Source organism: Gymnodraco acuticeps, unplaced genomic scaffold (genome assembly GCF_902827175.1).
Source record: "Gymnodraco acuticeps unplaced genomic scaffold, fGymAcu1.1, whole genome shotgun sequence".
Taxonomy (NCBI): Eukaryota; Metazoa; Chordata; class Actinopteri; order Perciformes; family Bathydraconidae; genus Gymnodraco; species Gymnodraco acuticeps.
Window position 1 is genome coordinate 738,725 of NW_022990906.1, and position 16,592 is coordinate 755,316.

At 38.6% G+C, this 16,592-nt stretch overlaps 1 protein-coding gene across 3 annotated transcripts in view; it reads right to left on the minus strand.

Moving 5' to 3' along the window:
- LOC117557819 (multiple epidermal growth factor-like domains protein 11) overlaps positions 1 to 16,592 on the minus strand; it is a 164,834-nt gene that overhangs the window by 53,523 nt on the left and 94,719 nt on the right. For all 3 annotated transcript variants that reach the window (XM_034233766.1, XM_034233765.1, XM_034233764.1), the window contains 4 exons: positions 6,530 to 6,776; positions 4,434 to 4,554; positions 3,703 to 3,839; positions 145 to 357 (listed from right to left, as the gene is read on the minus strand). In XM_034233766.1, coding sequence (XP_034089657.1) covers positions 145 to 357; positions 3,703 to 3,839; positions 4,434 to 4,554; positions 6,530 to 6,776 — 718 coding nt within the window. The remainder of the gene's footprint in view (positions 1 to 144; positions 358 to 3,702; positions 3,840 to 4,433; positions 4,555 to 6,529; positions 6,777 to 16,592) is intronic.

Below are 16,592 nucleotides of genomic sequence, written 5' to 3' on the forward strand. Positions count from 1 at the left end.
TTTATGACAGCTTCAGGCTAACAACCACAATACTGTCTCATTACGGGCACTTGAACAAGCAGTTCCTGTATTCATTCTTTGTTTGAATACATACATTATAAAAGCACAGCAGCTTTCCTGCTTCCTTGACCAGCAGTTCAGTACCTGAGAGTGTTTGCAGTCTTGCAGGGGCAGTATTTGTCGCAGATGAGTCCATAGAGGCCTGGTGGACAGAAGCGGTCCTGGCAGCTGGGGCCCTTGAAGCCCTCGTTGCACAGGCAGGCCCCGTTGATGTGGTAGCACTTGGCTCCGTTCTGGCAGTCACACTTGTGGGCACACTGCGGCCCGTAAGTGCCGACTGGACACTCGTCCTGGCATCTGGGGGGTATACATATAATAAAGGGGGAGTGGTGAGGAGAGGTTTGAAGCATATGGAAGGTTGGTTTAAATGTGAGTGTTTCTGGGCAAACATGCCAAATGAGAATGACAAGCATAAAATAAAGGCCTAAGACATGTTTAGTTGATAAGTCATTTTTTTATAGATTTTTTAATGCCGAATGACTTATTTCCCACAAAGTTATGAGCATGTCTTTGATAAACACAAGATTTAAAGCAGTGCTTTTGCATGACCCCTTTGAGGAGCATCTCACTTTTAATGTTAAATAAATCAAGTTGTTGGTTTGTCCATTAACATGTTCTACATTCAAGGACAGCCATGGTGTTGTTTGTATTCAACTCTTTGTAATAAAGCAAAAAGAATGCATATTAAGTTTGAATGCAGTACTTAAGAGTTGTGCTTCTGGTATTATGTTCGATACCAGAACAAGTGTTATTATAGGTATTACATACCGGTAATGGATTGGGCTTGTCAGTTAGAATGCTAATTTTGGAAGATATCTCCAAGACTCTTATTTAAAAAAATTCAGCACTGTAACCTCTTCTCTTGATAATACATTCGTTCTAAAATTCTCTCCATTGTTTACACGTTGTACCTTTTCAAGACATTACCAATTCATAGAAGGATTGATCCTTCTCCCGCTGCTACCTGACAGTAAAACCTGAGAGGTATCATGCCACAGTGGCAGAGAGCTCTTCTTATTCCCCCACGTACCCTCACACCATCATAAGGTCAACAGGCTACAACATTATGCTGGGACCCCGAGTGGTCCTTATAATGAGCACCACTGAACACGCAGAACTGCATTGAACAGAAAATGTTGAAGTTGAAGCCGCACCTCTCGGCTTCATTCTCGACACGTCCACGAGTTGAAACCATTAAGAAATAGACAAATCACTCAATTAAACTGGCTCAGTGAGGAGTTCTGTATCGTGTCACGTTTAAATCATGCCGACTTCCTCAGGACTCTTATCTCGGCTAATTCCATTAGAACGTGGACGGGGCGGAGGAGAACTCAATCTAGGAATTATTCCGTGTAGGCTAATTCACCTGTCTGGGGCCTTAATGAATGGAGGTAATTTGGCTCAATTGAGACTAAAGATGGAGAGCGAGAGAAAGAGAGATAGAGAGAGAGAGTGGGAGGAGGCAGCGCTGACCAGAGGAGAGGTTGGGTTGCAGAAAGTCTATTTTAACTAATAGACTGAGATGATGGAAGAAATACAAACGAAAACAATTTCAAATGGCTCTTGGTTAAAATCTCCTACTCTTGGTGATGCGAGGGCGGATAAGAAAGCGATCATGAGCATTAGTATGTGGGAGGGGAGTAGGATGGAAGAACATTAACAAATAACGCTGCCTGCCGGTAAAGTAATATTCTGCACGACAAATGCACTGTAGCTACAGTTCAAATGTCCCAATCTTTTTCTAATTAGGAGACATGCAGTGAGGTGTAGACCAGTTGTTTTTAGTAGCAGGACTCTTTTCTCATATACACTGGGAGATATGTCTTAGCTCAACAAGGACTGATTTATGAATTAGCATGGGTTAGTTCTTCCTTAAAATGATTGTTTTTCTCAGCAGTTTGCCTTTATCTGATTACTTACAGTAGAGACAGATAGAAGACACAATGAGAGAGCAAAGTGGACTAACATGCAACAAGGAATTGAACTTGTAATGCCCTTTAGACTCATAGATCAGGGGGACACACAGGGTCAGGGTTAGAAATTTACATTTTAGAAACACTGAGGTGAAGTGTCAAGAGTCCTCCACCAAAAATTGTGACAAGTTCACAAAATGTTTCGCTAAAATATACTGTTGGTCCATGTCATTGTTGGAAAAAAGGATACAGATCCTTAACGTAAAGTGCCCCTATTACGCTCATTTTAATATTTGTATATTTTGTGCCTCCACTGTAACATATTTAGATGCTTTAATTTGCATATTATACTACAGTAATACCAAACTGTTGATATTACAAAATGTTCTGAAGTGTTTTCTATCCCGGTGTTTTACTATTTGACTATATATGATGTTTTTTTATTAATAATACTGCTGCATTAATGTGTATGTAGCATTTACTGCTGTAGCTTTGAAGCTGTCAATTACGAAAAATGTAACTTTAATGAGCTTACAAAAACATCCCTGTTTATAGCTGGGCGTCGATGCACTTTCCAGCTGGTCCTTTTTAAATAGTTTATTTAGCTTAAGAAGTAGGAGAATTAAGCTCACCCATTAAACATGCATTGACTTAGGAGCTGACAAACTACATTAGATAGGATCTACTCGACTAGGAGAAGATATGGTCTTCGATTGTTGTCGCTTCTAATAACGCTGACTATCGACAGACTCGTTTAAACTATGTCCTTAGGACTTTCCTTCTGTGAAAAGAGGGTAATCGTGTGAAATGGTAATCATCACAAAAATGCACCTTGTCAGATAATTATATTCATACAGTATACATTGGGAATGCAAAGATATGGGGCATTCTCTGAATTATATTTACAAAAGGTGCAAGATATTGATTTGTTTTGCTGTGCTAACAGAACCAACGCACCAGTTGGTCTCTTCAAATCATTGTAATAGTTAGATTAAAAACTGTGTATTTAAGTTATAAGAGGCATGTTTAAACCAAATACTTTGAATTGTTTTTTACTGCGTATTTAACTTACCTATCTCTGAATATCCCGATGGGTAGCATTCATTCGCACAAGCACACCGTTATCTTTAGCAACTACCAACAGACTAACTGATTTTCATGCCTTCATCCATAGATGACCGCTTGCTAAAGCAAATGTGATCCTGAAGATGTTATCTGATTTGATGGATTGTGTTGCAGTTTGTTTAAAAAAAAGATTGACGGAAAAATCGGTCAACTGTTTGGATGCATGATGAAATTATAGTGGGTAACTTTATATAACTTTAATGCCAAATTCTGACGCCAAAATGATTCCACACTGTGTAAACAACATGTTAGAATGCTGCATTTTATGTAAATACCAGCTATTACTAATTTAGTAAACCATGCAGTATTTAAAGAAGCACTCAGGTTTGGTAGAAACATCTCAAGTGCTGTCAAACTTTGCATTTTATACTCTACATAAATATTTAATACTAACACATTTACATTAACACCAACTGTAGCGCCTTATCGTTTTTATTAGTTTCCCCCTCTGTACTTACTGTTTATTATATATCCTGCTGTGAGCCCACATTCATCTTTCCCCCCGGTGAATTCTATCAATATTTTTAGCTGCAACAAGCTAATTTCCCAGGAGGGGTCCAATAAAGTTTTCATACGATTGTATTAGTCCACTTTCCCACTGTACCTCTCTCCGATGTAGCCTGCAGTGCACTGACACTGACCGCTGATGTGGTCACACAGGCCTGCGTTACGACACGTGCACTCCTGAGAGCAGTTGATGCCGAACGATCCGAACGAACACGGCTGTGCACACACCGGACCCTGAGGAGGAAAAGGTGATGAGGATACAAAACCTAAGAGGAATAACTGTGTGAAAAAAACCTCATGTTAACATTGCTTGCTCAACCAATTTGAGTAGCAGTGAATATACCAAAGTCATGTTGTTGTTTTTTTGTGATCAAAATATAACAATTCTCATTTTTTCAGTGTTTAAATTTGTTCTAACATTACTAGCCGTACAATAAATGTAACTAAATAGTCTTAACCAGACATGAAAAAGACATTCTGATTTATTTTGTAAGACTATCGAATATCTAAAGACAACCTCTGACCAAGTTTTCAGGATGACACATCATTTACTTTTAAATAGTTGGCTGTTTTTTATGTGTCATAATCTGTTATCTTTATATTTAACTGCTTATTATAGATATTTTCTTTCAGATAATTGAAGGACCAGCCTAGTTAAATGCCATTAATGAGGCTTTTCTTGCCATGGGTGTACATTCCACTTTTTGACGTAAAGAATGGATGCCCAAAATACAAACATTCTAACGTCATATTTTGGATTAATAAAATCCCCATTAGTTGAACTCAGATAAACATGCACATTAGCTGGTTTCTGTGCAGATGTCGTACCACCCATCCTGCGGGACAGGAGCACTCTCCGGTGACGTGATGGCACGCTCCCCCGTTCTGGCAGGGACAGCGCTGCTCACACAGGGAGCCGTGTTTACCTGGAGGGCAAGGCTCCTCACAGCTGGAGGGATACACAGAAGAAGTTCAAATGTAAAAATATATAACATGTAGAGTTTTCCAATCAAATAATGTATAGACATAAGAATCCCTCCCAATCATCCCTCATGACCAACTAGAAGAGTGTGGTAGGTAACACTGTTGGATGCTGTTTGTACACACAGCATTCAGAGTGACATTGTACAATTAATGAGAAAAAAGCAACGAATCACAATAACAAAACATGTCACGTTTCATGGCAGGAATGCAGCCGAAACACCTGCTTTATCCTGCTGTGGCCTGTGTGATATGGGAGTGTAGGAATAGCTCAGGCTCGCTCTGTCAAACTGACACACCGGAAGCAGAACACATCAGTCACTCTGCACAGATCAGAGGTGAGAGAAAGACAGGGGAAACACTGAAGCGCATAAAACCAACAGTGATGTAACAACTGGTTCTTCGTGACTTTGCATAGACGCTAAAGGGTGAAGAGTCCTGGTATCAGGAGCCAAGGTGCGTGACACAGTGATGGCATTTGAGCGACAATGGACTCCACACTGCTATTTGGCTCGCAGAAAACAAAAATGTCAAATATATGAAGAAGAGGGCTGTAGGGTCTCTAGATTTTAAAAAAAGCCACCAGACACATCAAGTGGGTCAAAGATTATGATTGAGAGGGATGCTTTTTTTAATGAAAATGCTGCATATTACACCTATAATGTCAAAGACAGGAGAGAGATACATAAATCTGAACTGACAAGGTAAGATAATAACCAGAGATTAACAATAGACCAGATTTGATTGTAGTCATAATGCAAAAACATAAAAACAATACTTTACTCCATTTACTGTACTCGAGTGTCACTGTAATTAGCAAGTTATTAAGAGAACTCACAATTGACATAAAATTATTGTGTTTTCTAAACACTATTATTTCTTAATTTTACCTTTATAGTTTTTCTCAATAGCTTATTTTTTTATTGTGCTCTAAAACTGCAACAGCAGTGATCGCAACTTCAAATGCTTTCCTGTTTTTACTTTTCAAGTCTTGTTCAGAAAGAAGAGAAAGTGTTTTTGCCCAATTACCGTGTCAGGGGTGTGGGCTTGAGGTCAGATTCACATGTGAAATGAGTCCTTTATTAGCCATAATCAAGCAGTTATTGTAGCATTACTCTGCATTAACAAACTCTGGAACTGCAAGGCCATTCACTTGAGTTTTTCTCTCAATAACCTCCTAATAAGTATTGAGAGTCTATATAAACATGTCTATTTAAAGAGGTTTTCGTTTCTTCAAGGCTAAGAATGCACTGCCTAAAGTTGGCAGTTGGTGAAACATTTTCAGCTGACACATTTATTTCGTGTGTTAAGGTTCACACATATTTCCTATTTCTATTTTTTGAAGCCTGCATCTTAAAACTACACAGATTCATATGAAGAAGAGGTACTTTTAGAAAAGGGAAACGTTATTAACAGTCAAACTAATAGTGAATTTAAGTTATGAGGAAGATTTCACTCTGGAATAGGGAACGTTTTCTGAGTTAGACATTTTTAAACTTGGAGTTAATTGGACACTATTGAACACTTTTGGTTACATTCAAATAGACCATAGTTATTAAGTGTTTTTTTTACAATTTTATAATTAGAAAAACTGAAACGTTCTGCTGAAGGAAGATGATATTACTCTTTAGCATATCAAAAGGATATATATTTTAAAATAAAAATACTGTTCATGTAATAAAACCTTCTAATTTAGAATTGATGTTATGTATTTCATGACCTCAATCATAAGTTACCATTAGCAGAACATTTCGATTAGGTCTACCTTAATAATGCATCCCACAAATGAACTAATACATCAAGCAGTCACATATTTATGACATGTTGCCTAATTTCAAAGTTCTTCAATACTTCATTAATTTAATTCTGCAAATCACTGCAACTGAAATAATGAAAAAGCCCTTGAACACATGGAGAATTCGGAGGGAAACACGACTACTCACAAGGCCCCGATGTATCCGGGCGCGCAGAGGCACTCTCCCGTTTGATGGTGGCAGGTGGCGCCGTTGAGGCACTGGCACTCCTGCAGGCAGTCCTTGCCGTAGAGGTTGTGGTCGCACGTCTCCTCGCAGCGCCATCCCTGGAAGCCGTCGGTGCAGATGCAGGCTCCGGTGATCGGGTTACATTTGGCCCCGTTGCGGCACTGACAGCGGTTACTGCAGTGGGGCCCCCAGAAGTCACTTTCACAGCCTGGACAGAGAGGATCATGTGTGATTTAAAACTGTACGAGTCCAAAAGGTCCATCTACAAATGAAGTAATCCACTTGAGAGTGTTGATGTGAGGTGGAGAGGTCAGGTGAGATAAGACAAAGAGAAAAGTGAGGACAGGACCCGTATTTATCACACTTTAAAGAATTACACTTAACAAATCTCTTGAAGATAACTTGGATTAAAAATGTTCTCAGCTGAAAGTGAGACACACTCATTAATGAAGTGAGTCACTCCTACTTAAGAAACATTTAAAAGTAGATTGTAGACAAGACCATGGACTGCATTACGGAAGTGGACTTCTTCATTGGTTTCTGAATTTGGCATTCTGTCCGTCCCTGTTATGGTTTTTCGAGGCAGAGGTGATAATATTTATAAACAGGGACAGGGACGTTTTTAGTAACCGGAATGCCAGGTACAAAAGCATAGCTAATGCTAAGCTACCAGCTAACGTTAGTGTTTGGTGCTACAGTGCTTCCTTTCTGTTCTCCTTTAGAATGGGATACGCTGACGCATCATTTACAAAATAAAAGGAGAAAATGCCCTAAATGATCCTGTAGGCAAGGAGAGACAAAATAACACAAACAAATGAGAAAAGACAAACTTCAGTCCATACGCCCCCAACCAAGTATTGGCCCCAAGCTCCATGCCTACTGGAAATGAAAGGGTTTTACATCAGTTTAACCTACACTAAGGCACCTTGAGCCCTCCTTTGAGGGGAGCAGACTGTAAATCTGAAGACAGCCATAACTGTCAGCGAAAGGCGGCGGCCTGAAGGATCCTGATCTGCAGTTCCGTAAAGCAAACGGTCATTAGTAAACTCTACAGAACATTGATGTTTTCCCAGCTGGTGTAAGATCTTTTCAAATCAGGAGATACCTTCCTGCAAGCAAGGCAGATAGACTGTATTTATATAGTGATTAAAAAACGATATACACCGAAGCACAAAAATAGAGTTTAAGGAGACTCAGAGGTTTCAGCTCATCTGGTGCTTCGGACGAAAGTAATCTATAGTCTTGGTGCAGCTGCAGTAGAAATCCTGTCACTGATGTTGGTTGCTGGTGGAAAAAATATGTTCTTTAGTTTTAAACTTTTAAGTTTGGTTTCATTAAAACCGTAGCAGCACGAATGATGTGTATTTCACAAATCTTAATAAAATCATATCCAATTTCCGGCAACTATGCTGGCTTCGTCAAATCTTCTCTATACTATATATTTTAAACAAGACTTGTTGCTGAACTAGTTATTTCACAACTTTTCAGCAAAAAAGGACCAAAGTTGTAACCCAACAAAGTGCATAATCTTTAGACCAACATTTTAAGAATAGCAATAGAAAAGTTGCACGGAAACAGAATGTTTTGATAAACCTTACTCAATTCCGCCAATGGGAATTCGTTTTTCGGGTTCGCAACCTCTACTTCTAACTTTTTTCCCCCCGGGATTACAGCCATTCGTAAAGTTAAGCCCACCTGGCATAGCCCAGTTTATCTGCACCACAGAGGTTGATGGAAGCATGCCTAATACTCTTTATCTTTTGCGACATCTGATTGGAAACGTCAATAGTTTACAACTTCATATCTTGACTTTAAACAAGTCGAATGTTCTGTTCTTGATGCAGTAAAGATTTCATATCTGGCCCTTTAATTGAAAATGTTTGCAGCATGTCAATCAGTGTGTATATATATAAATTACATTTTTGTAAAGTAACCGTGTTTGACAGTTCTGTAACTCTCTGGAACCATCAATCACACATTTATAGCAACATTTAGCAGTGACTGGTTAAGCTGCGCAGAGTTGCTGTTGATTTCTCTTTTTCATTCAATTACCATTTAGTGATTCTTCATGTCAACAACCGACTAATACACGATGAATCCCTTAACAGAGAGTTAGCCTGAAAAAACTGTATGTGTCCTTATACCCATATTGAAACTATTATGATGTCTCTATGCCTGAAGATTTTTTACCCCATCTTCGAGTCTGGCAGTTTAGCTATAAGCACTATTGCCTTGTGACGTCGTCGTACAAATCAGTTCATTTGAAGGCCTCAAATATTTGCCGTATCCTGAAATCTACATGTTTTGAATCTGGAAGGAAGTGATGACAAGATATCCTTTCTTCTTCTCCGTCCTTTTAATGACACTGATGAGTAGATGCTCATAATCTGTCTTCAGAAAATACATCAGAGGTCTTTAGGTGGACAAATCGGCAGTATGAATCAGAACCCGGAGACATGAGATGAAAACAAGTACAAAAGACGAGACATTTTTATTGTGTATTACATCATCTTAAGAGAACATCAATCTAAGCGCTATTATCTTTTGTTATATGTGCTCACAGGGTGAACTGCACTCTCCAGAAGGGAAGTGAAGTACCCAGCGGCTGATGGCCAAGAGCTCTGAATGAACGGCTTTGAAAAACCCTGAAAAAACCCTGACCGAAGCTGTCCAGACTTAGTGGACTTTCTCTCCTGAAATGTGGGTGGTACTCTAACAGATATCTTAGTGTTAAATGTTTCATCAGTACTGTGGTGGACGGTACTCACCCTCGCTCCTTCTCAATCTTCCTCTAATTTACCCTCTCTCGCCCCTATCTTCCTTCCTCTCCTCCTCCTGCCTCTCTCTGAAAGAGGGGACTTCTCTTTATTTCTCCTCACTAGTGAGCCAGCATCGTCAAATCCTTTATCCTCTCACAGCCTCAATTATTCAGCAGCAAAGAGTCCAAATCAAGTGACTAATTACTTTGATCAAGAGTAACTCGCTGGCACTAAGCAGAACTTTCTGCACTAAATCAAGAGCTGCATGATATACTTTGGCAAGGGTTTACTCTTTGAGGAATATCTCCAGGTTTGTATTTGGTGTAGTCACTCTTTGCCAATAATAAAATGTGTGCTTGCTCTTTGGTTTGGGTCTTTTTCTCTCTCATGTCTTAAAGACAAACACACCTATATTGCATTCTTAAACTGTTAACATCATGTTTATGGCCATCTTTTGAATACAGGTTACTTTACTACACATTTTGGGAAATACTCAGAGTTAAGTTGCATTCTCATAATATTTGGTAAAAGGCCCCTGTGTTGTCGTTGTGTTTCTATGGAGAGAGCTACCCACAGTGTCGCACACTACTTGAAATTATCACGGAGTGCTGGGGTCGAGGTTTAATTATTATTATTATTATTATCATTTCTAATTTACTGCTGACGCGCCACCAAACAAATAACAGCTGTATGTAGTGTCCCAAGCTAGCAGGGGAAGTAACCATAGAAACTAAACTGAACTGGCTGTCTGCATATCATGTGAACGCAGAAAGACATATTTATACCACCCTCATATATTAGGAGTTTGTATTTAATCTAATTTGTTAAATCATAGATGAGTTAGCCTTGTAGAGCAAAAGGACCAGATGCAGAGCTCCACACCTCATTTATTAAAACATTGCTTTTTTTTATTCATATATAACAAAAAAGTACAAGTTGTGTTTATTGGGACTTAAATGGGTAGAACTTACAGAACCCATCGTAAGTCCTCTATTAACATTTAATATCAATTTGCTCTTGTAACCTACACGTACAGTAAGGTGGTTTACATTAAGAGTGAAAAGAAAAATGTGTAGCCTTTTGAGTCAAACCTCTACAATACTTGTTTTAAAATCTTAGGAGGAAGCTGGGCAGGGTCCATGTGCTTATAGGTACCATAAAGATTTATTTTGAAAGTTAAAGTCAAACGCAATTTAAGGTTGAATAGGAATATAAAGGATTATATCACTGCATGTAAAAGGAAGACTAGAATTATTGCAAAAAACAAAAATCAATATAATGTGGCAGCAGGGGCGGGTAGTTGAAGGATTTTAAAATGGTTATTAACTTATTATAGTCCTAAAGAATGTTTTTTTTCATATTTTTTAATAGCAAAAACTCTAAACACACTCACCTATAAAAGTACAGGCTTCACAACAGAAAAGCTGTTAGTGCAGCAATTAGTATTTCCAAAAATAAAATCCATTAATGCCTTTACTCTTCGCACTTACAGAACATACTGAAATATTGATGTATAAAACTTCCTTTTTAATTCAGGGGCTAATTGGAAGATCCAAATACAGACCACCCTCCTACGCAGATGAAAAATAAAATGTTATGTGGCTCCTTTCATTTTTTCTTTCATAAAATATCAAACCTCACTTTCATTCTGCAATTACTGACCATCATTTAACATGAGAGGCTTTTTGTGTAGCCTCAACTGGAGGAACAGGGAGGGGGGACAACTTTCTGTTTTTAAAGAATAAAAAAAGTACTTCATAATGAGTCAAAACAAGAACCACACTTTTGCTTCATGACTCGTTTCCACTAGTCCACTAGTCCATCGATTGATGTGGCATCCTGCTTAAGCGAACATCTGTCAACCATCTTACACCACTTATAGCCTACGTTGAATCAGCGTGTACTGTGTAACCAATTGAAATGTATTTCCATTGAACATTGCTGTAAGAACTATAATGACCAATTAATGACTTTAGTTTGAATTACAGTATTTTATTTCATGTCTTTGGTAAATGGATAGATAATATATAATTCCACTTTACATTGGGCCTTTGTTAAGTATCACAGTAATCACTTTCAATTTATTTTCTTCTATAATGATTTAAATTATTGTCTTTATAACCTACTTCCACTAATCACTTAAAGGTCACATATCATGCTATTTCTAGGCAATAGCATAGGTCTCAGATATATAAAAATATATAGAAAATATGTCTATGAAGTGTTTTGCTCAAAATACCAAACAGATCACCCATTCTAGCAATATCCCTCTATTTCACTTCCTGTTACTTAAGTGCTGATTCGGGGTATAAAGCTTTAAAGAAAGAAAGAAAGAGGGGGCGGAGCTTATGCCTGCTCATGCGGGAGAATTCTACCGGCAGATACTGCCGTAATGAAACGCCATATCATGTTCAAAACCACATCATGGATTATTTCTGAAACAGTATGGAGCTCAAATGCTTTTTCTCTTGCAGGTTTTACCACAAGGTGAGTTCCTTTTTTTATCCTGATTTTTTGTGTGTTAGCGATGCTTGCTAATGTAAACAAAGACCATATTACGTCCAAAACAGTCGGGCATTGTTTCTGATAGCAACGTTTCTGATAGGGCCATGGGCGTAAAGCCAGCCCACATTTCCGATATTACGTCATGACCGCAGCAAATCTGGATCAGCTCCGTTTTACCCCCGTTTTTAGAGATTTGGGTACGGAGGAAAAGAGATAGGGTTTTGTTTTCTGACGCTGCGTGAGTTCCCTGACACACTGGGGACACATATTTATGTGTAAAAGACATCAACAAGTGCATTTTGCATGATAGGTCCCCTTTAATGGCCTGAAATATAATAGGAGGCAGATAAAGGAAGTCAGACAGGCCTACTTTAAGCCTAATTTTATTGATTCACAAGAAGTTGGTTTCAACGACAACAAGTTTGTCTGATACAACTCCTTATTTGCTTTTCATATGTGTCCTACAGGTAATGCTGATCCAAATGTAACCTTACAGCTCTGTAATCACATCTTTTGTCTGATATTGTTTCCTATTAAAGCTTTTTATTTAGCTTATTTTGCAACATAACTAATTTAATAATTGCTATATTGACTCTTATGCTCCACAATATGAATTCATGATAGGTAATTGTTGCATATATTTGAAGTAGTTCAACCAATTTGTTTAGTTTAACAGATACAAAAGGAAGTGCAATACTACTACAAGTCACATTGGCAGTTCTTTATACACTCAGCATAATGGGGTCATAATACATTCAGTGCAAACTACATTATACCAGCCGTATCCTGTAGAGAAATTCATTGTTCAAGCAAAACCAAAGGACATGATATGATTATGCGCTTACTTTCATAGAGTTATATTCTACCATTGTGTTGTATTGCATGGTGTTGTAAAGGCTTGAGAATGAAGGTAATGTGTGGACACATGCTGTGCATGGCTGATTGATGTCGCCATTAAATCCTCTGCTGCACCTACTGTACTTTAAATGCTGTTCTCTTGTCTCTCCAGCCATTCGTAAGAATACAAAAAATCCTTAAGGGTTTCACTGTACCACTTTTTCATGACACAGGCAGAAGTTATGCAAATATAATAATCATTCATTAGTCATTACCAGGTGGGACTGAGATGGTTGAGTTGTTTTGCTTTCACAAAAGTGCCATGTGGCAAAAATATGTCAACGTGAATTTCTAGGGCTGTGATCACTTGAGTGTACAGGGATCTGTTTTCATTAACTCTTATTCAGCCATGCAGTGTAGTATTAGCAGAGGAAGTACATTTCCTCTACCTGGTTATAAACCAATTTTGGAAGGCATTATTGTACTTTTTACTTCACTACATTTATTTGATATTATTTAAAAAATAAACATATTGACATATAATTCTATGTTAACATATCCAGCAAACGCAAACAAGGTAATTAAAGGAGCAATATAATGTTTTATAAGGTTTACCAATCAAAACAGAACAGGGTAGCTAACCAATCAGAGCAGACTGGGCTCTAGTTTCAGACAGAGGGTTGAGTATGAGAAAAATAAATAGTTGTTTGAACATTAAAGCATGGAGACATGTTTTTTCCACTAGAGGCATGCAAAATACAAATATGAAACCTGAAAATGAGCATAATAGGGCCCCATGTGTTCCACCTCTATCAGCTGTGATGAACACATTAATCCAATAATCCATTTATTTAGGCTATTATATTCTGAAATGGGCCATTAAACAAAAGCGTACATTTACTTTTGGTAAATTGTGATACTTTAACTTGAGTAAGATTTTGAATGCAGGGCTTTTATTGTAACAGTTTGATTTTTATTTCTAATTGCTGCTTTTTCATCAGCATTTAGAAATGTAAAATGATGTGAACATGCATACCACTGCAGCCATGTACTTTGTTGCACAAATACCATATTTGAATACTGAGCTACAACGGAGTAGGGGGCAAGACTTTTCACACTATTTCTACTTGCATACACATTTTTTTAAACTTCTTGCACAAACACAAAGCCGAGAACTAGTCTGCTGTTCCATACAAAACCTCTCCAGTGTTAAATTGGTATCGAAAACATCCTCTTCCACTCCTGCCCTTAACAACCACAGACATCTGCATGAGTGTTTTACATGAATGAAACCCAGTCACAGGGTGGGCCATAAGGTTATACTAATTACATGGTGTGAAATAAAAAAAAGAACAAATAAGCTCTTCACTATTCTATTCACACACACAGGAGAGAAAAAGAACATCTGCAATGTGCTCTTGACTGCTTTATTTATCGGCTGATTGAATCAGAATTAGAGTGTCGGACAAGAGAAAACACAAAGGGGAACATCGATTGTTGACTTTCAAAGACACACTAGAGGGCATTTCACACACACAAAAAAAGGGTTATTTGGAAGAATCAAAGTAAATCTGGGCACAGATATTATTGAACTTCTCATCCTATAAAACGAGATTTACAATCAGAGCTTCTGTTCCCTACATGATGAGAAAATTGTTTTCCCATAAAGAGGATGCACGCGCCCCGGTGGGAGGGTGATGGATGAGCAGCCTGCCGGGACGGGACCGATGGGGGAATACCCTGCCAATAAGTGAGGCGGAGGGATAGTGCTGAGTGGCCGAAAACACAGCAGCACTCTGACTGCCACCGGGCCATCTGTTGATCTATGGAGCACCACCCACACTCATTTGTCTTGGTTCTGCCCCGCTGATCACTCAGTGGGTTGGTGGGGGGGCCTGACTGTGAGCTACAGTGTGGTATTAGTGGATCATTTTTAGTTCATTAGATGCAAAATTGTTGTTAGCAATAACCAATGGGTTCAGAGATTGCATTTCAACAAACATGCCCCGCCTTTTTTGCTTTTGACCAAATTGTTAACTTGCATACAACCAAAGACCACATAAAACTGAATATTACTCAGACAATAAACATAAACAAAATCACTTCTGCTACCAAAATCTTGTCAAACAAATCACATGACATTTCGTGCTTCATGCATTGCTGCAGACAGAGAAAAGGTCTCGTATACTCTGAACTTAGAGCCGCTAAATGGTTTGTTGTAGGGATGAATAAATGATTATAAAGCTGTTCTGTCTGTCATCAAGCTCCCCTCCAACATTTCACCCAGTCAAGATGCTGGATCAATGCGGCTGTCAGCCAATGAACGCCTTCTCAGCTACACTCACAGCGTTTGTTGGGCAAAAGCCAAAGTACTATCCATTCAGTACACACTCACACACAGCCTCTAGCTTAATTCATTCATTTTTAATTCAATGCCATATTTGTCAAAAACCTATGGAACCGGGCAAGAAAAGCAATCTGCAGGATACTTGTTTTTCATGCCTTCGACGACACCTTTGGTGATAAGCAGCCCCCGCTTTGGTGTTTTGCATTTACTGCAGACGCTGGCTCAATGTAATCTATTATTAAATACTACTGTCTTATTTTTATCCCAAACAAATTGCTATTTCCATAAACACAAAGACGATAACTTCCTATAGCAAAAAAAAAAAAGAGAGCTGAAAAGCAAAGTACGGTTTTTCTAAACAATCTATCGGTGGACCCATTATTGTATCTGTGCTGGCTAAAAAATTTTGATTTATTCATATGAAAAAAAATATTTGAGGTGCTGCAAATCACACCCAGACTGCTTTTAACTCAAATGTCCCGAAGGCTCATTTAGAAAGGTCAACAGCGGAGAAGAGTCGCGCCTCTGGAAAGCGTACAGTCATGAGCCAGGAGTACATTTATATTTCCAACAGCTCCCGGGTATTGCCCAGCAATGCACCACTTTATTTAATGCCACACTGCTTGCATGAGTAAAACTATTTCCATCAGCACACTGTCAGACAGCCACTGTGCACATTCCCCTGACAAATGAGTAAACAATACTTTATAAAAGCAGCATTGTGGGTGGCTGCTTTTCTTCAGAAAGCCAGTCTCACCTCCAAAGGAACTGATGAAAGTCGCCTATAACGGGATTCTAGATGTTTGTGAATTGCTTTGGAACGCCCTGTCAGGAGATAACTATGTCAAGCAAAACTGAGTTATTAGGAGACGGCTGACCGATATACAAACATGCACGCTTGTGTTTAATTCAGAGCCATTGATTTCCTATTTTCAATTAATAATTGTAATTAGTGGCAGCATAGTTCAGGCTGCACGGGACGCGGATCGATGAGGGGGAGGGCGATGTTGGAGGACAGGCCAGATGGATGACACCATTTACTGCTCGAAGGCCAAGTGTCAGTTTACTCTGACACTTGGCTGCATCTGCTTGTGCGTTCAGGTGATTGAGTTTGTACAGATTTTACTTTAAAGAAGCGAGTTTCATGTCGAGATAATAAGCTAAGAAAGTCAAACCTGTGTTAATCAATACTTGAACAAAACATTCATTTAAAGACCTTTAGATAAACCAATTAGATCATCAGTAATTCAGGTTGAGGTTTTGTATTCATAGCTGTAGGTAGATTTGGTTTTAAGTAAAGCAACTAGAAGTGCACATTGTGAAACATGTTTTAAACAAAACAGGCAAGAGAAATAAACTAAAGCTTTGTCTGCTAAAGCTAGAAACTAACCAATCCATTTCTAATTTCAAGAACCATCCGCCCTTCTGTCTGTTCGTCCAACCCACCAACCAGCGGCAGGGCAATACATGCAGGGTTGGGAGGGTTACTTTGTAAATGTAATCAGTTACTGATTACTGATTACATGGCTCTGAAAGTAATCCGAATACAGTTACAGTTACGCGTAATCAGATTACT